This window comes from Anguilla anguilla, chromosome 7, assembly GCF_013347855.1.
Source record: "Anguilla anguilla isolate fAngAng1 chromosome 7, fAngAng1.pri, whole genome shotgun sequence".
Taxonomy (NCBI): Eukaryota; Metazoa; Chordata; class Actinopteri; order Anguilliformes; family Anguillidae; genus Anguilla; species Anguilla anguilla.
In genome coordinates this window covers 25,425,382-25,446,483 of record NC_049207.1, presented here as the reverse complement: position 1 = coordinate 25,446,483, position 21,102 = coordinate 25,425,382, and the positions used below count along the sequence as shown (strand labels likewise).

The 21,102-nt window shown below is 47.8% G+C and overlaps 1 protein-coding gene across 17 annotated transcripts in view; it reads right to left on the bottom strand.

Annotated features, from left to right (window-relative positions):
- LOC118231501 (nuclear factor 1 B-type) overlaps positions 1-21,102 on the bottom strand; it is a 143,976-nt gene that overhangs the window by 23,129 nt on the left and 99,745 nt on the right. For 6 of the 17 annotated variants that reach the window (XM_035425330.1, XM_035425326.1, XM_035425338.1 and 3 more), the window contains 6 exons: positions 19,539-19,659; positions 19,027-19,145; positions 13,094-13,309; positions 12,225-12,409; positions 7,059-7,197; positions 6,284-6,366 (listed from right to left, as the gene is read on the bottom strand). In XM_035425330.1, the coding sequence (XP_035281221.1) occupies positions 6,284-6,366; positions 7,059-7,197; positions 12,225-12,409; positions 13,094-13,309; positions 19,027-19,145; positions 19,539-19,659 (863 nt within the window). The remainder of the gene's footprint in view (positions 1-6,283; positions 6,367-7,058; positions 7,198-12,224; positions 12,410-13,093; positions 13,310-19,026; positions 19,146-19,538; positions 19,660-21,102) is intronic. The other 11 variants (XM_035425327.1, XM_035425334.1, XM_035425339.1 and 8 more) reach the window with 4 other exon arrangements.

The following is a 21,102-nucleotide window of genomic DNA, read 5'->3' as shown; positions in this document are numbered from 1 at the left end:
CCTGCTCTGGGACAGCCGGCGGCGGAGTCTCTGAGGGAGGGGTCTCGCCCGTAACCCAGCCCGCCGCAGATCCCCATTCAGCTGCGCAGGAGTCCAGACGACGCGGCACTACGTTTCCCAGCAGGCCCGGGACGGGCCCCGACGACCCGTCTTCAATGCAATAACGCTGGAGGCCGCGCTCAGAATTTAAGACCCGCGCGTTACGGTAATTTATACGATGCGTAAGTTAACCCCCCCCTACCCCCACACCCCCTCAATCCCCCCACCCCCCCCCACCCACCCCACCCCACCCCCAGCGCGAACAAACGCCTCGGTGCCCAGGCAGAAGAATGGGAGTGTCAATACGTCTCATAACCTGCGGCAGTAAATCTGTCCCAGCCGCCGGCGCGCTGAAAGGCAGAATGGATCTGCGGCGTTATTCATCCACCGCGGGTCGGCCTCAATGACCGCTCGCCCCGCCCGGCGCAAATCACGCTTTGTGATTCCCCGAAACCCCTGACTAATGTAAAAAAAATGATGGAGACCTTTCATTTAGTTCTGTCTGTACTGCCCCTCTGCCCCCTCGTCCGAGCTTGCTGCCTCTTTTAAAACACGGTGTTTTAACTGTAGTACCTCGTTCGATGGGATGACCCCCCCCACCCCACACCACCACCCCCACCCCCCGCAGCCCCCCAATCAAAGTCTTTTATAAAGTGTTTCTGCAAATCACATTTCTTATCGAGTTTTGCTTCTTTTAACAATTTTAACAATCCACAGCCTGCCAGTCTAACCGAATTCTCCGAGATGCCAGTAATCAAATGCAACCGTAGCAGCCATTTAGTGCCCGTAACACTGCAGCAAATACTGCGTGCAGCTGTAAACCAATAAAAATAAAAATGGAGGACACTCAAAGTTATCGCATCCCTTTCACTCTGAGGAGGACGACAGCAGAAGTTCTTTTTGTTGACGGGGGAATGGCGGCGGCCAGAAGCTCCGTTCAATTTTATTATAATTGTCCAGCGCAGTTCGCAAAGTGCGTCTGAACTGCGTGACAGATGCGAGACTGCTTTACTGTAACGACAAACAGCGTAATTGCAACTACAGGCTTGCGGGCAGACTCCGCGTCCCGTATATACTTCTAACGATCGCCGCGAAGAGGCAGAGCAAGCGCCCGCGCGCCGTACGCAGTCTGACACGAGCGGACAACGCCGTCTTTTTTTTATCACCTTAAATATCGAATCCGAGGCGCGGATTGGCCCGCGCGGTCTCCGATGGCCCCGCCTCCTCGTCTCCGGCGCGTTTTCCCGCCGCTCGCGGGGGTTTCCCCAGCGACGAAAGGGAAAGCTTGTAATTACGCCGCGCAGGAACGGGGCTCCGGAGGAACCGCTAATCATCACTTAGCCGCGCGGCAGACGAATTCAATTAGCCGGTGGGTGGAAAGCCGCTGGCTTCAGACCAGGCCCGGAGAAGCGCGGCGGGGCCCTGGCATGGCGTCGCCCAACCGAGGCGGCCGAACCCCCGCAAGCGCGCGCGCGCGCGCTACGGGAACCAAAGTAAAACGCCCAGCGCGAAACCCCGAGTTCGGAGAGCGCCGCCTGCGTGAATTACTCCGCCCGCCTGACATGCGCCACGGTCACAGGCCTTCTCTCGTTTCCAGGATTGGCGGAAAGAGACGGACAAGCTTGTCACTGAAATAACCAAACGCACAAACTGATATTTACATATATATATATATATAGATTTCTCTCATTGTATCGAGTGGTGTGAGCACGCCTCTTCAACTGACTAGAAGTCGGAATCAGTGAAAGACATTCTGAATTAGCCTCAGATAGTGCAAAAATTATCATCATATTAATAACTATATAATTATTATTATTAGTAGTAGCAGTAGTAGCAACATTATACATGATATATAAAATTCCATTATCAGGCACTTTAAAATTCTTTGTGGTAAGAATGTCTAAGATTGTTAAAGATAAAACAGATCAAAGTTATTCAAACTGAAAGCATAAAGTCAGAAAGAGTTGAATAATCCATAAAGGAGATGGACATAGTTGTGACTCTTGCAGATAACACCATTGTTTTATGCTGGCAGGTGATTTACTCCAGCCAAAAGTTTGAAGGACCTAAACATCTTCTAGGACAGCATGTCAAACGCAGCTCGTTTCTAAATGCTACTCCAACCATGTCATTATGTTTATTTATTACAGTACAGTGTTCAGTACCTTTTCAAGAGAACCAGTCACTGGATTAATCTGTAACTGAATGTAAATACATAATATAAAAACATGCATGCGCATATAATTATGCAATATTTCTGTAGGCATATGTAAGTATTTTACATTCATAAATCTACTACGCAGCATCAATTTTCCCCTCCACATTGGCGTGTAGGCGTATTACATAAAAGTGTAACTCACAGCTGGTCACCATGGGGACTGGTGGTCACATGACTAAAGCACACCCGCATATCACAGATCACAAGACGACAAGCTCCGCCCAAGGCTTCAGCATTAATACTCGCAGGAAAACGTACACATCCTCACATTTGATCTACCGTACTGGACACAACAGAGTCCCTGCACGTACGTAACAGCCATGTTGGCTTCACACTTCAGAACACAGATCTGATGACCAAACCAACCTCATCAGTCTACCCACAGGCCTCATAGGTTCACTCTTAATGCTTCCGATGGCTTGTGGACTGAATTTGAACACAGCCAGTTCAAGAATATTTCAGCAGCATCCAAAGAAGAATAAGCTCTTTTATTTGTTTATTTATTTATTTTGTTAAAATATCACGCCAAGCCAAAAAAACTGGTGGCAACTTAAAGAAACTTAACCTCTTAAGGAACAAGCCAAATTTTGCCAATCCTTGCCCATTTAGGGGGTACCCTATTTAAAGCTTTATAACTCCAGACGTGACACCACAGAGACTTGAAAAATGGCTTAAATGAAGCAAGACATTTGTACATTTACAATACTAACACAGATTAGTTTATATTCATAATTTTGGAAGAAATAAGTGCCACAAATGCAATTGTTTTGACAAAAATCCAAATAATTTGCACTTTTTAAGTTCGCAATGAAATACTGCGAGATTGAATATATGCAGGAGTTAAACTATACATGTGCTAGGTCAAAACTTCTTGACCACAAGTTCATAAAATCTAAGGGTGGATATGTAGAACTACTATAGATGTATGAAGCAAAACTAAGCGTGTACCCAGCATCTCCAAATCTATCCAAAATGTCTAAATTATGCATTGCTGTAAATCATAACATATCCATGTATTTCACTACAATCAACTGTTTTGACTCAAGAAAATCACTGTTGCATAATTTTCAAATGGGAATTACAAGCTTTCAGTCAGTACAGTGGTCTAAAATAGCTAGGTGTCCAGAAACATATCCAAATCTCTCCAAAATTGAATAAAATGTTTTTTGTCCATTATAAGCATATAAATGAGCCCCTTATGGGGTTTAAGATGAAACATTGCTATCAGATTAAAAAATAATGCAAAACATTGTCACACAATGCGGTACAGTACCTAAATGTGAATAATTAACTCGTGTGTATTTCTATACTCTGTACTCTCCTATGTTTTATTGTATGGGATGAGACAACATGAAAACAATTTTCACCCGTCCACCATCTTTTGGCAATGTTCCAGCTCTGACGTCATCACTGTTGGACGCTTCACAAAACTATTACCTTCCGTCTAACGCTTACATTACAGTGTGAAATATTTACATTATATAACACCACTAACCTATTTAAAATACTCAATTTCAAAAAGAACGTATATAACCGAAATATTTTGAACGATAATACTTACATAGCAATGGTGAAATCTCCTCTATGTTCAGTAGATAGAGACAGAGAGACAGTATCAATTATATTGTTCTATTCGCTTCTGTTTTGCTCCGAAAACGATGTCAGCTAGGTCTATCAGCAAACATATGGCTTAGCTATGTTCAGAAGTCCTCAATAATATAGTATTTTCCAAGAAATTACGAAATATCCTTGAACATGTTTCGTTAGGTGCATCGTATTTGTCTGCTAACAGAGTGTGATTGCGTAAGTGAATGCTATGCTAAGAATATTTTCTGTTACGCTGACCTATAAAACGCTATTCCGAAAGCAGAATTAGACATGTTATATATCGTTAGAAAGCTTATACTCTCGCCTACTGAATAAATGAATTGTAAATCTAGTCAGACTGTACTAAAAGGGCGACGACGCCGTAAACACAGGTGTGGTGTTACGCACAGCTATTTTGAAGATACCCAGGCGTCACAGATGCGCCTATATTTATCAAACGGATTGCCCAAGACAATATATGACCACGCAGTCTCAAAGGGACATCTCTACACGTAAACCAACAGTAAGGTTTTATATTTATTCAATATTTAGTCCCAGATATTGACTGTAGAATGACATGGTATCCTTTTTAAAAACTTTTTCTCGTTTATTTCGTTATTCAGTGAGCAGCGTTTTCACTGCTGTATAGGCATATCTTAGGGCTATTGTGGGTTTATCTTGTTGCTATGACGGAATACGATTTTTTAGTGGTGAAAGAATATTTTTATTAATGCCAAGATAGACAATATTGAAATTCAATCCACTCGTAGAAACAAAACTCTTCGCGAGAAAACGACGGCCGCTTTTGAATCGATTTCTTGTGCATTGAACTGAACTGAAATGGAATTCGCCCGCGTCCGCAAACGCTAGAGGCCAATGACTTCAAGCGAACGGGCTTAAAGGCGTCCAGTCCAGACTGACATCAAGACCTTCAGACAACCTCACAGTGAAGGCAAGCGAAGCTACTGACCCACTGTAGCAAAGAAAGGAGGACGCCCTTCAACTCACAAATAATTAAATCATATAATTCATTTTTATGCAAGTTTAATGCAATGTTTGATCACTTATTACCCCAGGATAAAAAAAATAGTATCACAGAGTGTGTGACCCATCGGGATATACAAGAACCGGAGACAGCTTCCGCTTATCGGTTCCATGGATCCCTATGGGAGCTGCCCAACGGCGCATGAAGCCAATTCAAGGAGGCTGCCATTTTTGACTATTGGGCTTTTGGCACCAGGGCATGCAGGACAGGATCACAGTAAACCGGTAAACGCAGAGCAATGACGTTATCCCGTGGGTTTGCACCCCGAAAAAGCTTTCAAAACGTCTGACAAGCTGTGACTTTACTGGCTAGCCACAGGAATTTGTGGAAGAAAACAAGTGACTCATCGTGACAAGGCCATTTCTAATGTGGTTTCTAACATATCTGCTTGTTAAATTAATAAATAAGGCAGTCAAGATTTTTACAGAAGCATTCGGCAACACTTGGCTGTACATTACATTAGCTAGTTAGCTATATACGTACTTGGGAAAGCTAACTGGTACACAAGATAGGAAGAAGGCAGTGAGAACTTGTGGTTTCCTAGCTAACTAAATAACTACTATGTTTATTGCACTATGTGCAATTTAGTCAAAATAATATGGTGGAATCAGCATGATAGCATTTTAATTTAAGAGCCACATATGCCAGCTTTATTACTTATTGTGTATTTATTCGTCACGATTCATCTCCATGAACAACGGGCACAAGAAATTTATGGCAGGTAACATTATTATTAGTAATATTAATAGTAAAAATATCAAAAGAACAATATAATAAAAACATTAATGACGATGGAATCATGTAATCCTAGGTCAAGGTTTAATACTCTACGTATTCTGATACAGCGGTTCCGTGCAGGCAACTCTCAGGGCAACACCTTTCAGCATTGATGAGTCAATCACAGCCTCATACTCGTTCATGCTATTGTGTCCATGTAAGCAGTTGTGCTCACTGTGACGTAAAATCATGCGAACCAAATCGGAATGAAATAAATCTTATATCTTCTTCTGTGGGACTCAAAACAAAAAGAAACTGGTGCCTGGAGAGCAATTAGTTCAGCTTAAAGAAATTTTAGCGCTTAAAAGTACTGTCCAAAATAATTTAATTTTGCCAGGGTAAATTCATAGTTTTGAATGGACTTCAATGGGGAAATTTGATTTTTGGCACCAAAAAAGTGCTAAAGTTACTAAAGTGCAATGCCTCAAGTAACTACTGGAGTTCATGAGCTTCAGAGAGAATGGCAATCCCTGGGTCCCTGGTGCGAACACAGGGAAAACTGCACACATAGCCTGCTGGACCAATGGGTTGAGGTCAGGCCCCAATCAGGGCAGAGTCTGGACAGAGCTTGGGTGGGGCCTAGGCAGAGTGTGGTTGGAGTCTAAACAGGGGCTCACCTGCTGCTGGTGTAGGAACGCTGGATCCCTGGAGCTCAGTCCGACAAAACGGTTGGCCGTGGGGGTTCCTGGGGATGAGTAGGCTGGAGAACCCAAACACACACACACACAGCAGCCAGGTTATAGACCCTTCCAGAAGCAACAGAGCAAAACACTGTACAACATGAAATAGGAGGTAACCATGAAGTGGGAGGAGTCTATGGTTTACTTGGCCCTATAGGAATGGTGTGGGAGGAGTTAGTGGTTTGCTTGTCTCTACAGGAAAGAGTGGGAGGAGTCAGCGATTTCCATTGGCCCTATAGGAATGTTTGGGAGGAGTCAGCGGTTTTCTTGTCTCTATAGGAATGTTGTGGGAGGAGTCAGTGGTTTCCATTGGCCCTATAGGAATGGTATGGGAGGAGTCAGTGGTTTCCATTGGCCCTATAGGAATGGTGTGGAAGGAGCCAGCGATTTGCTTGGTCCTACAGGAGTGGTGTGGGAGGCGTTAGTGGTTTACTTGTCTCTATAGGAATGTGAGGGAGGAGCTAGTGGTTTCCATTCGCCCTATAGGAACGGTATGGGAGGAGTCAGTGGTTTCGCTTGGTCCTACAGGAGTGGTGTGGGAGGCGTTAGTGGTTTTCTTGTCTCTATAGGAATGTTGTGGGAGGAGTCAGTGGTTTCCATTGGCCCTATAGGAACGGTATGGGAGGAGTCAGTGGTTTCGCTTGGTCCTACAGGAGTGGTGTGGGAGGCGTTAGCGGTTCCCCTGGCAGCGGAGGGGGAAAGACGGGCTCACCTTCAGCGGATGTGGTGATGGGTTTGGTGTCGGGCATGGAGAGAGAGACGGGGCGCACTGCGCTGTGGTGTGGGGAGGGAGCCAGCACCGGGGTGAAGTGCCCGGGCACCTTCCCCACAACCTGGCCACTGCTGTTGGGCTGAAAACACACACAGTAGGCCCCATAAGCACAAGCCGCGTGCAGTCACTGAACACAGAATTTAAATCAGCAAGTCACAGGAAGTGTGCAGCCAGTGAACAGATAGGAGACTGACTCAACATCAAGAGTGTGCACTCACTGAACGCACATCTGAAACCAGCTAAACAAAAGGAGTGTCCAGTCACTAAGCTCACAAAGGTGTTCTGCTCAAAGCAGTCAGTATGAATTCCCTTAACACACACAAGACACCAGATAAAGAAAGGGAGGGTATTGCAAATGAGAGAGCGAGAGACAGAGAGATGCAAACAAACCTGTGTGAAAATTTGACATACATTTTTCCCCCCTGACTATAAGTTGGTAACAATCTGTGACAGTAACATGAATACTCACTTTGATAGTGTTGAAAAAACTAAGTTTACCGTGATATACAACAGTATCCATTCTTTGTGCTTTGACTTAACTCTGGCCCTGAACGATGTAACCAGTTTTTACAAATCCAGCCGAGAGGAACAGTGTGCGAGTGACAAAGAGAAGTAAAAATAAATAAATATAAATCTCTGAGTCTGACTGCAGGAGACAGCTTGCAAAAGTGCCTTTCCAGAGCCGGGAGTTCAAGCCTCAAACAGGTCTTTATGAAAACAGACCTGTGTCCGCGGGGTTCCTTAACGCGAATGCAATGTTTAATTAGAGCGTAACATAATCCGCGCTAACGCAAGCGTAAAAACATTCTGGCGCCCCTCCACAAGCTTACGCGCGTCCGCGTCCTTCGTCGAGCGTTTCCCCGTGGCCGAGGTGCCGTAAAGAGACGGGTCGGCCGGCGGTGGGGCCGTCGCCCGGTTTTACCGCTCCCGCCGAATTTTAACGGCACACTCCGGCCCGCCACGGCGCGCCGAGCGCTCCCCGCCGCTTCCTTTTATTCGTTTTACAGCGAGGAACGGGAGAGAGGTAATGAAATCGACGAACGCAAATCTCTGGGCTCTTCTTCCAACGTAAACACGCTTTTGTTTATTTTTTTTTATTTTACCCGCTATGCATGAGGATCACGTGGCTCAGTCTGCTGTAGGTTTTAATGCCCCGAAAGATTTATGGGAAATGATTTACGGGGGAAATAATTGAAAAAAAAAACAACAGTTAAATGTTTCCTTTATGTGCCTTGAAGGAAAGAAGACTTTTTTTTGTGCCCCTATACAGGAACTCGGTGGAGATTGACGGCATCTGATGAAAAGACTGAGTTTAAAATAAGTCCCTCAGAGACTCTGAAACAGTAATTTACCATGCAACTCTCAGTCACTGCACAGTCCTAGTTTCGATCCTTCCGGAACTGCGCCAAGTTCCCTGCAAGGTACCTGGATATATCGGTTTATCCTTGCACCCTAAAAATATTCCCAATTCCGCACAAACCTAATAACTGCCCTAAAAAATACATTTTCACTGAGCATCGTATTTGTAGCAACATCACAAATTAACTTCAGTTTTAGAAAGTCTATTACTTCATACCTGAGATATTATTTAAACTGTAATGGTTTACTCAGTGTTGTCAGAAAAGCAGAGACAGAACCTACTGCATTTGAAACAGGAAAAGAAACCTCAAAATGAAATAGATTACCGCTCTATTACCCAAACGTTAAACGAGGAAAAACACGTTTAAATGTGCCGGGTTGAGATGAACGTCCTCAAATCATGAACGTGGGAAGAAATAAAAAGAGAAGAAAAAAAAAACTTATTCCAACATGACACAAGGCCTCCGGATCATTCTGTGCCGCAACCAGGAAGGTGATTTTTCCAGATCGGTCAGGATTCACGTACGCCAGCGTCGCGTCTTCGCACAACGCTTTCTCCCCGCACTTAGTTAACGCGCGGAGGAAAAGGACCATCGTAAAACCCAAAACACGCACGAGAAAGGATTTAGCGTTTCCTGTGGGCCCTCCTACACAATGAACGTGCGCCGGTACGACGGCGCTGCAGAGCGGGCCGACCGCTGCTCCGACTGCCTCGTGCGTGCGGTTTCATTCACAGCTGGTCTGTCTGGTTAGCCTGTTCATTAAGCCCCAGTCAGTGACCCTCTCTATCTGCCGTAATTTACTCCGCCGGCACAGTGCGGCTCTGTTCACACAGCAATAAGCTGCGCTGCACTCTACGCCCAGAAAACAAACTGCTCGCACGGCACAAAATAACAGTCAACAATCCGGGGGTGTTGAATGACAGACCGCAAATGATTTTCTTTTTCTAGCCAGAATGGCATCTATTATGTCAGTTACGTTTGTGTATAATCCAATAAAACAGCCTTTTATCTGAAGGTTGATTACTGTAAAAACATTCACAGACAAAACTTTCTAAGCATTACATTCCACTGCTCACAGGCTAAAAAATTCTATGTTTAACATTTTTTTTTATTAATTACATTATTTTAATTCAGATGTATTACTTTTTTTCACCAAGTTTTGTCCCATATTTCTTATTTTTAAAAAGTTTGAAATGCCCACTTGTACTTGTAGCAGCGTCCCTTTGCCGGTAAATTGTGCATAAAATTCAGGAGAAGACTAGCATGTCCTCATTTCGTCTGACATGCAAATGAACAGCAGGTTATGTAGCTATAACAGGCATGGAAAACCAAATGCAAACGACTGTACTACACTCTACACTACTGTCTCACAGCATGTGCAGCTCACCTGTAAGCGCTCTTTGTGAAGAACCATATTCGTCTGACAGCCATTTAAACTGTCAGTGCGTTAAACAAGGTTTTGTGGTCTGAATCTAGGAATTACACCCCCCTTGCTTTTCAAGAAGTCTGAATGCTAAACAAACCTTGAAATGTGAACCCATTCTATTGGAACCAGTAGCATATTTGTATTATGGCCAATAGGCGTCGGTTATTCCAGAAAGAACTACAGCACTATGAACACCCACTTCCTGTAATGTAACAGAAGTCTGACTCATACATCTGGAACCCTGCCAAATTACATGGGCATTGTTTACGATTACAGTATACACATGTAAAGTCATCTCCTTCCTTACAGGCGAGCCAAAAGAAGACGGAAAAAAACCTCGTCGTTCTTGAATGCGGAATGTTATTCCAGTTCGAGTGGAATCGAGAAGTCGTGACTGTACATCTGTGAAGGAGATCAGTACCCACGCTATGTTCACTGCCCTGCACAAAGCCAACCGAACGGCCACGAGCTTACACAGATCGTTACTGTGTGGGGCTCACGGTAAACAAACTGTAACGAAGGCACCCCTCTGCCACAACCTCATCTCCCAAGATCCTCTTCTCTTGAGGAACCGCTGTTCCGTCTATGGAATGCGGAGCGCTGAAGTGGGCCACTGGGATGCAAGGGGGAAGAGCCAAATCGGTCGGCCGCACCCGACAAAGACAGCTGAGAATTCCTTCAGGATATGCGGAAGTTTTTCTTTCCCTCTCTGTCAACGTATCGCTGTTTGCAGTCACTTTCTTGCTCTGTCACTCTCTATTTGCCCCAACTGCCACTGCTGAGCCATGGGGAAGGTCACCGAGCACCCTGCAGACACACACACACACACACACACACACACTCTCTCACACACACACACACACACACACACACACACACACACACTCTCTCTCTCACACACACACACTCTCTCACACACACACACACACTCTCTCTCACACACACACACTCTCTCACACACACACACACACACACACACACACACACACCCGTGCCGAGGAAAGGGAGATATAGCACTCCGATAATGAGGCTGTGGGCCCGTTATGGATTATTGGGGTTAGACGAGGACAGTTCTCCACCCGCTGTTAAACTGCCAGAGTGTCATCATTCACACGGTTCAGCCTGTTCTACTTAATAACCAAAAAAGGACGACGGTTACCCAGGACGCGTCCTTTACGGACTGTACCCGCCTTCGGCATCTTCTGACAGGTTACGCAACTCGCACCTGAACACCCCCCCCCCCAAACCCCCCCACCCCTCCGCTTCTCCAAACGTAACAAACCCCCTCCGGGCACCTCAACGCTTTGCGCAGTTCATTTCGGCAGCTGAAAGAGTGCGGAGCGCTGTTATGAAGGCAGGCGGTAGTGGAGGTGCGGCTCACACGCACAGACATTCCCCGCAGCCCGCTCGGCAGTCCTGGTCCCGGAGGCCCGCAGCGTTCGCGGAGATTCTCTCACAGCCAGCTCAACTCTGGCTTCATTTTACAAACGGCGGTAAGCCGCGAGGCCACTTCGACTTCAATCCAAACTGAATTTTACCGCTCGGTAACCCGGCTGGAGTACTAGCAACACGCGTTCCTTGCCATAGAGCGGCATAGAGTACGGGGATACTCGCTGGAATACTTCGGTAATGTTTCCACTGTAAAGGAATGGCGTATTTTGAAAGGCCTGTTTTCGTTACAGTTGACGGAGGTAGTAAATCGGCCTGGGGGCAGTTTCCCCCACAGCGCAGGGCGTTCAGACTGCGTAATGCTCAGCTCGCTCCGGCGTTATCCCACTCAGACAGCGGCTCGCGGACAAAAACCATAACTGCGATCAAAACGCGCGTTTCAAAATATACACTTTGTACCCGTTTGCCACTTGTATTTTTCATAATTTTGTCTGGCTAAACTAAACCCTTTTTGATGCGTATATATTTTCTTCATTCTGTTCATATCAGATGAAGAAATATTTGAATGCGTTTCTTCTTTCTATTTTTTTTCATATGATAAATGAATAAATGGAGGAGCCAAGTTCCAACACACAGTTGTAAATGCATGGCCTTTAGAAAATAAAAAAGATCGAATAAGCACATATCCGACATGCAATCGATCAATCCATTACTCATACCAATCCCTATTATAAATACCACCCCAATGCCCTCCCCCAGCCCTGGGCAGTATAAATGATAAAGAGATGTTATTGAACACATATAATCTGAATTAAATATATACACAGTTTTTTTTAAAACTCAAACCACAGAGAGTGTGCTGAAAGGTGTGGAGGAACCAAAGGTGCGAGACCCTTGTTTCCCCTGGGGAATGATGCTTCTGACGCTCACCTGGCTGCTCTGTGGGCTGGACGGATCATACGGCGGTACGTAGTTCTTCAGGGCGTCGGGGGGGTTGAGGTGGGGCGGGTAGCGGATGGTGGGGTGGGTGAAGTAAGTCGTCGGGGCAGGAGGAAGTATGGCGGGGGCAGAAAACTGCAGGGGAGAGTGCGGCGGCGGGCTCCTTGTTGAAATCACTGCGGGAGGAGGCGGAGAGAAACAGACCAACACATCAGCAACGAACGCGACGTGGAGATGAAGGAGGAACCCCAGCAAGCACGCAATCCTCGAACCCCAAACACGGCCTGCCGTGGGTCTGCCGGTGTTTTTATAAAATCGGCACTGCTAGCCGATGGCCCATTCACCAGCTAATCTGCATCGTTGCATCTTTTAACAGTCAATCAACATTCCAACCTCCTCCCTCGACTGTCCACTAGGGGGCAGCTGTAGTGCTGACTGGCAAAGTGCTAACCAACAGCTAGTGAGCCACTATATATTTGGTGGCTGAGGGGGGTGGTTGAAATAACCATGTCCATTCTAACAAGGTCTTCGCGATAGCCCAGGACAGAGGTGATAGAGCCCCATGACAGAATGAGGGAGACTGGGGCAGAGAGCACAGTAAATCACAGAGAAATTCAGCACCCTGTACTTCATAGTATTGTGTCGGGCCTAATGAGAACCCTTCAGTTCCCACTTTAACCCTTTAAAGTGTAAGGTTAAAATATGCGATTAGAATGTTCTTAACCGAACATTCCAATGCTGGTGTAACTGCTGGCAATTGAAAGAGATCAAGAACACAGAATGTTGAAAAAAACATTCCAAAAAACCTGCTCTTCAAAGGGTTAAAAGCTGAACGTACCGCTGCACCGCTGTGTACATACCACTGTGTCCCACCCCCGTTAGGCCTGGATGGTGGTACGTACCGCTGTGTCCAACCCCCGTTAGGCCTGGCTGGTGGTACGTACCGCTGTGTCCCACCCCCGTTAGCCCTGGATGGTGGTGCTGGGGGAAAGTGCTCATTCTGGAAGAGTCCTGCGGGGAGGTGGGGCTAAACAATGGCTTCTCGGGCTTCTTCATGGTGGGAGACGACATGTCTGCTGGAGGGGGGGGGACACATGACACAGCACAATTTCAGCGCCAGGGTGAATCACTCTCCCAAATTCTGATTCAAATCCAAATCCAAATCAGTTTATTAGCATCACAAATGCTGATGCCAACAAGAAAAACATCTCTCTCTGCCATCAACCGGAATCTTTCAGCTGGGTGGCTGTGTACCTCTCCAGTCCCCTCCTCCCCTCAACTCCCTCTCTCTTCCTCCATCTCTCCATCACTCCCATACATCTGAACCACCAGAGCACTCATTTAATATAATTCCAATACTCAAAATATGAAGAATTCCTCTGAGTTTATGGAAAACAAGGCTCGTTAAAACTGTAACTGAAGGGTGGCACAAAGCGGGGGACGTTTCCTCCAGGTGAACCGCGTCAGCGATAGGCCGTATTTCCCGCCGCTTTGATACAAGACCGCGAGAGACGGGGGACTTTTTTTTCCCGTGAGAGAGAGGGAGGGAGGGAGGGAGGGAGGGAGGGAGGCGGTCGCGCGGCCGCGCCGCTACCCTTTCCCGGCGCTATCCGCCGCGCCGCGGAGCCAGCGGGAGGAAGGGGGCGAAAGCGAGAGCAGCCATACTGTACCTCACCGGCGCTCACAGGGACAGATGCTAATAGAATTGAAAGCCGAAAGGACCGAGGTAACAGATGCCGCTTTTTCTTTTTTTTTTCTTTCTTTTTTCTTTTTTTTAAAAAGAGCTTTTAGGAGATTGGTGTCTCGTCTAACCCGAAGAAAACAACAAACAAAAAAAAAACGAAAGAGAGGGAGAGGGAGACAAATTGACGAGGCAGCTAATGATGCGTGCGGGCTAGCCCTCCTCCAACACACAACACATGTCACCGTCTGCCGGGGCCCGGTGGAAATGGATGCGTTCGGGCCCTGCCTTTATCCCCTCTCTCGTAATTACCGCCGTCTCGTAAAAAAAAAGCCCCTCGTAAAACATCTCACCGAGGCGTCTCCGCGCCTGCCTTCCACCTCTCAAAGGGGAGGGGGGGGGTTAACGCACCCCAACGGCGCGCACGCCAATATTTCCCACCCAAGGACAAAGGCAGAACGGGACGGCAGGAGGTCTTCTTTTTATTTCTTTATTTTTTTTTTTTTACACATTGTGACATTTAGGTGGCGACTCGCGTCCGAAATGCCGTAACCCGGAAACACAAACTTGAACCGCGCGGTTCGCAGTGCTCTGTTAACCTTAAGCAAGCAAACTAAAAGTGTGCTCGTGGTTACACAATCTATAATTTAAAAAAATAAGTTAAAATAGTTTTTTATTTACGCTATAGGATTTACAGTAAGGAGAAGGAAGACAAGTCTTCAGGTGCAACATTCTTTCAGGTTTGACTAAGGATCTTCCATCCAAAAATGCAAACCTAGTGCGTTAACTGCCGCTCAATGCCATGATTTCAATCCTCTAATAAAAAAGGTTCACTACCTCATTATAATAGCGGCATTAAAATAACGTCTCTGTTTCTAAAACATTCCTGGAGATCTTCGCTTGCATTCAAGTGAACTTTGACCTTCCGGCTAACGATCCTCGCTGCATCGGCATTCTGAAAAGCAGCCTCGATCGGGGTACGACCGCATATTTCTGAAAAGCACAGATCTGGAAAACTGATATACATAATTTTTTTTTCTTCATTGCGAACAGCTGTTTGTTATCAGAGAGAGTGAAACTTACAGAGCCCTGCCAGAAATGGAATAACAGCAGCGGCCTCTCGATTCTACAGGAAAAAAGGTACGGCAAAGCTGAACTGCGAAGAAATCAGCAATAAGACAATTATTGCCCGTCCGTCATATTTCAAAATTAGTTTATAAACGGCATAGACCGCTCTACCATCCCGTGAATTCAGGGTATAGGTGTGGGTGCATGCGCAATAAGGAAAAGCAACATTTCGGTGGGGTAGAACAAGCCTCCACCAATCACCTCATATGGATTTCATTTCTTTCTTACCCTCACTTTTTTTTTCCCTCCAGTGCTTGTCCCTCTCTCAGCATCTCTCTCTCTCTCTTACATTGGCAGTAAAATAAACTTGTGAATACGGCCAAAGTGTACAGCTCAACAGACAGCACCCTGCACTGGTATAACTGTGAGGATGACAATAAAGCCAACAGCTATCTGTAATCAGTGGCAATCCTTCAGCTGTACCAGTTATCCCCCTCGTTCCCTCCCTCCCTCTCTCTCACTTTCGCTCCCCCTCCCTCCATCTCCCTCTCTCCCCCCTCTCTCCGTCTCTCTCTGTGTGGAGGTCGCTGTACAAAGCCTGGGGGTGGCGATGGTAGCGGGACACCCCAGGAACGCTCATTAAAAATGGTGTGTGGGGCAGGGGCGGTGGGGCAGGGGCGGGGGGGGGCGGTTGGGGGCAGACACCAGAAGAACATTCTGTGCCGAGGCAGCGCCGGGGGTCTCCCGCGGCTCCGAAGCTGGAGCCGGATCCAGATGCCAGCACAGAGCCGCGGCTCGCCGGGCCTGAGAGACGGTCCCGGAAGCGCTTTAATTAAAGGACCCGCGCCGCGCCGCGGCGTAGCGAGACGCGCGTTATAGACACCCCCATCCCCCCTCCCTCACCCCCCTCCCTCCCCTCCGCTCCCCTCCCTCCCTCCCTCCCCCTCCCCTCCGCTCCCCTCCCTCCCTCCCCCTCCGCCCCCCCTCCCCGTCGCCGCCATCAAAGAAATACCCTCTCCCCCCAAATCATCCCCTAACCCCCGTCTCCCCCGCCGCCGGTGGCAGCCGCCTGTCCCCGCTGGCACTCCTGGGACCGGCGGTCACGTGACCCGCCAAATGGCCGGCCACCTGCTAGCTCCGGCTGCCCCCGGCGGTGCCCGCTCAACCAGGACGAGTTCAAACAATCGCCGGCACACCTGCCCGTCTCGCACACACCTGTTCAGCCTCCCCCCCCCACTCCCCCCACCCTTACCCCCCCCCCCCCACCCCCCCGCCTGTCCACAGATTATCACTCCACCATGCGCATACAACAGCTCCCCAAACAAACAATCCTTTGTGCAGTTCCCACAGCTCGCGCTCGAGAACGTACACAAACGCGTTCCCGCAAAAATCCCAGACACATTTCGTTCGGAGAGCCTGTTTGTTTTGGAGGACGTTTAAAATTTAAAGCCGTAAATTTCAAGTCGCAGGTGCACTCCAGGGTACTTTCGGGTGGCTAATTTAGCGTTGCTTAAATCATTCAGACTGGCATGAGGCGCGGCGTTCGCTAGCGGGGCGGACGGACTGCCGGAGCTAGGCGAAAGGCAGGCGGCTACACGTGCCCGGGTGTCGACGGGCGGAGCGCTGCGCGCACCTGCGAGAACGCCATAAAAACACGCGGCGAACGACCGCCGCGGCAGGTGGCTACGGAGTACCGAGGGACTGAGAAACGGACCCTCGCACAGATTTCTTCTTCTTTTTTTTTTTTTACCTGCTAATAAACAAGGGACCTTTTCACAAGCACAGGCCTGACTCAGCATCTCACAAGGCCTGGAATGCTGCTCAACCTCCCAGACAGCCCACACTCAGAATTCTCTCTCTCTCTAATCTCATAGATCAGGGGTCTCGAGCTCCAGTCCTGGAGGGCTCGAAGTAGTCTCGGCTGGCATTTTCGGGATGTGATTTCAATCAGCGGCCAATTCAGGCCTTGGAAACAAGGTGGGCAGACTCCAGCCAATCAATGACTTGGATTAAGCGCTGAAGTGCAGGAACGCACCGAAAGCCAGCTGACATGGCAGCGCTCCAGGAGTTCAGCCTGAGATCCCGGTTATAGACAAGTATGACTAATGTGTCGATTGGTAGAGACCAGATGGCCTGCTAGATTTTGATCTACAAATCACATACAGTACAGTACAGGCTCATAAAGGCCCTCTTGGGATTTGAGCAAGTTACACGATGACAAAAAGCACAATAAACTTAATGTACACTTTACTGCTGTTTTAGAACTCTGTTCTTAGTGAACTTTAAGCAGTGTAACTTCTGCAAATGACCTCAAATGGCACCAGGAAAGAAGTGGATAGTCAGAAGTTAAAAATAATCTTTCCCTTCAAAGGACAATGACCTACAGTTCACAAAAAAGCCTAAATAAACTAATAAACTGGCTAAATAAACAGGTGAACAAATTCTTTTCAATTTCCAACAAGCGAAGTGAAATCAAGTTAGTTTGGGACAAAGTGGACAGAAAGGTCAAGGAGAAGCAACCCACAAGTGCAGCACATCTGTGAGAATTTGTTGGTGTGAACTTTCATAACCATATGACTGTCCTTGTAGAAAAATGACATGAATATGCGCAGCAGTTGGTAGCTATTTTTATTAATCAAAAATTTAGATAATTTCTTTGTAAAATAAAAGGTGCTTATCTCTTAATCTCTGAATGCTTGGAAATTGTGTGGTACTAAAAGTTATGACTGGTGGTGTATATACAATATCCCATATTATATATTTAGGACAGTATACTGTAGTGAGAAAAAGAAAGGGCTTTTGTCCTGGATCAATAAAGCAACTCTGTGAAACAGAACTGTAGCTCTGAGCTGGTAGAGGTACTCCATGTGGAACAGAACTGTAGCTCTGAGTACAGTAACTGGTACAGTCCCGCGTGACTTTGCTTTCATAACTTAAAGAGAGATAAACTTTGCTTAACATAACAATTCACACGGCTAATACCCATGAGAAAAATATTCTTAGAAAAATAAAGTGCAGAATACAGGTCTGGTGACATTACTATTTACAGAGGTGTAGATTGATGGACAAGCCGGGAAGGCTGACAGACCAGCAGCAACGCAGCACATTCTAGGGCAATGTCCTCTGGACGGTGCCAAGTGGGTACGAAGCAAGGCAAACAAGCGCACAAGGGAAAAAGTCCTTTAAATATAGCAGCAGAGAAGAACAGCAAGTGAACTGGAGCCTCAGACCAGGCCAGAAAAATTCAGCTCAATTCGGCCGAAGCTTATTTGTACGGGGAAAAGAATGTAACTCTAGGATTACACGCGGTCGCACACACTGCACCTCCAGGGACACTGTAACTCAGACAGTATGGTGGAGGCCCAGCATGCACCAATGGGCACGCGCCCCCGAACACACGCGAGCAAACACACATGCGTGTGCACACACACATATTGCACACACACATGCACGCACGCACACACACATGCGCAAACACACGCGCGTGTGCACACACATATCGCACACACACATGCACGCACACACACATGCGCAAACACACACGCGTGCACACACACATATCGCACACACACCGGCAGCACATCTATCATGTGTCAGAGGTACAATGTGTTCGCCCTGTTCCTACTGCAGATCATTAGTGCACATACCTCCAGTGACAGGCTGATGCAAGCAGTGCTTAGATACAGTACAGACAGTACAGAGACTGGGGCTACAGGGCCTAAACCCACCTCACACACACGCACAGTGTGGGCCCAGCATAGCCAAACCTTAAGACCAGTGTAAGCAAACCGCAGGGCCAGTGTAGGCAAACCGTAGGGCCAGTGTAGGCAAACCATAGGCCCAGCGTAGGCAAACCGTAGGCCCAGCGTTGGCAAACCGTAGGGCCAGTGTAAGAAAACCGGAGGTCCAGCGTAGGCAAACCGTAGGCCCAGCTTTGGCAAACCGTAGGGCCAGCGTTAGGCAAACCTCAGGCCTGACGTAGGCAAATCGTAGGCCCTGTGTAGGCTAAACGTAGGCCCAGCTGCGAGACCTCGCGCTCCTCACCTTGGTCTCTCTCATGCCAGGGCCTGCTGCCGCTGGCTGGGGAGCTGGGAGAGGAGTAGAAGTCCCCCGACGGGCTGGTCTCCATGCTGTCCTCGATGGCGATGGTCTTGGGCCGTTTGCTGGACGAAGCAACAAGTTCTCAATAAGAAAAATAACTACAGATAAAAGAAAGATTCCCAAAAATATTTTTTTACTGACTCAAGAATTCTCACTGCACAGCAGTTGGATGGAAAAAAGAAATAACATAATTTGCCAAGAATCAGTTTGCCCGGAAAGGAGGAGTGAAAATGAGCATTATTTTAAGGTTATTCAAGGTCAAGCGTGCTCACACTGCACACCTGCAATAACACACGCTGCGCAGCCAGAAGTGCAGCGGCCGCCATTCGCTCACATAAAGAGCTTGTGTTCAGAGGAACAGGAGAACAGGGCAGGCTACAGTTACGTACTGTACGAAGGGGAAGGAGATTAAAGAGAAGGGGGGGGGGGGGTCGGGGAGTGGGCGGAGCCCTTACCTGCCGTGTGGCGACGACAGAGACCGGTGGAGCCCGACGCCGGAGTTCAGGTCGTGGTAGTACGGCTGGCTCGGCATGTCGGTTATGGAGAAGTTCACCGCCGCTCCGTGTGTGATGGCGGCTGGGGGAAGAGGGGGTTGTGTGTGTGGGGGGGGGGGGGAGGGAGACAGGAGAGGGGGGGGGGGGGGTCCGGTTTAGCACACACTGCCTCGTCACCAAAGTTCCAGTTTATTACCAGGCACCGCAGATATAGGGAAGTTCGTACAAGATAAAGGAACGTTACTACTACAGGTCTCAGCAAGATCATCTCATTTTCATAATTCCCTCAAAAAAAAAGCTTTTATTACCACCAGCTGTTCAAATTTCCTCGGAGCCAAACTGATAGGAATAATTTTTTATTTAGTCAAAACAGGTATACTCAAAGCCACAAATGGCTTAGGTAACAATCCACAATTTTACGTACAAGAGCTGAGCGGTGATTTCGGGCTGAGCTCTGCTTTGCTTCAATCAAGCCTCGTCGATGGCGTGACGCGTCGCTGTCGATCGCTCATGCGTATACGGCTGGTTGAGCTCGATAGCGCTGTTCTTGGAATCGTCTCATGTGTTTAAAATCTGACAAACTATCAAGATGATATCTGAGCACCAGTCGTCCGTGGGAAAAGCTCAGTTGTGTCCAACCTCCGAGACACACAAGCTGTAGCACGAGTTAGATTTGGAAAGGCCACATGCATTTCCCTTTGGTAATCAAAGACACTTTTGTAATGCTGCAGAATTGCCCAGTCATGTCACTGGTGACTGCAACTTGACTCTGACAACCAGCTCAGTCAGTCGCTCACTCAGTTGCTCAGTCAGTCAGTCACCCGCTCACTTCAGACAAATAAAACAGCAACGCAGATGACAAGGTTGAAAAAAATTGTGGCACCGCATTTCCTTCATTCCAGCAATTACAGACATCGTCAGGCTGTTCCGCGAAGGCAGTCCACGTTCTTTTGTTCTACCGACCATAAATGAGTCCAGGGGGACTCCCCCGCTCCTGCTCCCACGTTTCAGAGGCCTTTTTCCGGCGAGCCGGGCGCTGTGTCGGGCAGCCGGAGCGCTGGGAAGGCGCTGGTTAAACTTCCCGGTTCTCTTGGAAGTCGTCGCGGCCTCGTTTAGGGGCCGACGAAAGAAAGCGGGAGAGCCCAGAGCCCGTCCGCCGTGGCCTGAGGTTTAACCGACGCCCGTTACGGGCAGCGGCCCTGGCAGCGCCCGCCTGGCTGCCGCGCGGTCCACCGCCACCGCCACCAGACCAGCGGACGGCCACCGCAGCGCGTAACAGACTCACACACTGTCACTCAGTGCCTAACAGGCCCAAAAGTGCGTAACACGTCCAAAAGTACGTTCGAGGCTTAGTGCGTAACACGCCTAGATCGTGTAACGTGTACACAAGTGTCTAAAAATCCCTGAGACTCAAATGCTCAGTGTGCTTCTGACAGGGCTTAGAAGAGTGTCTCAGCGCTGAGTGTCTGTTTCAGCACTGAGCATGTTCCAGTAAGAGCGTGTTGCAGTGCTGAGCATATTTCAA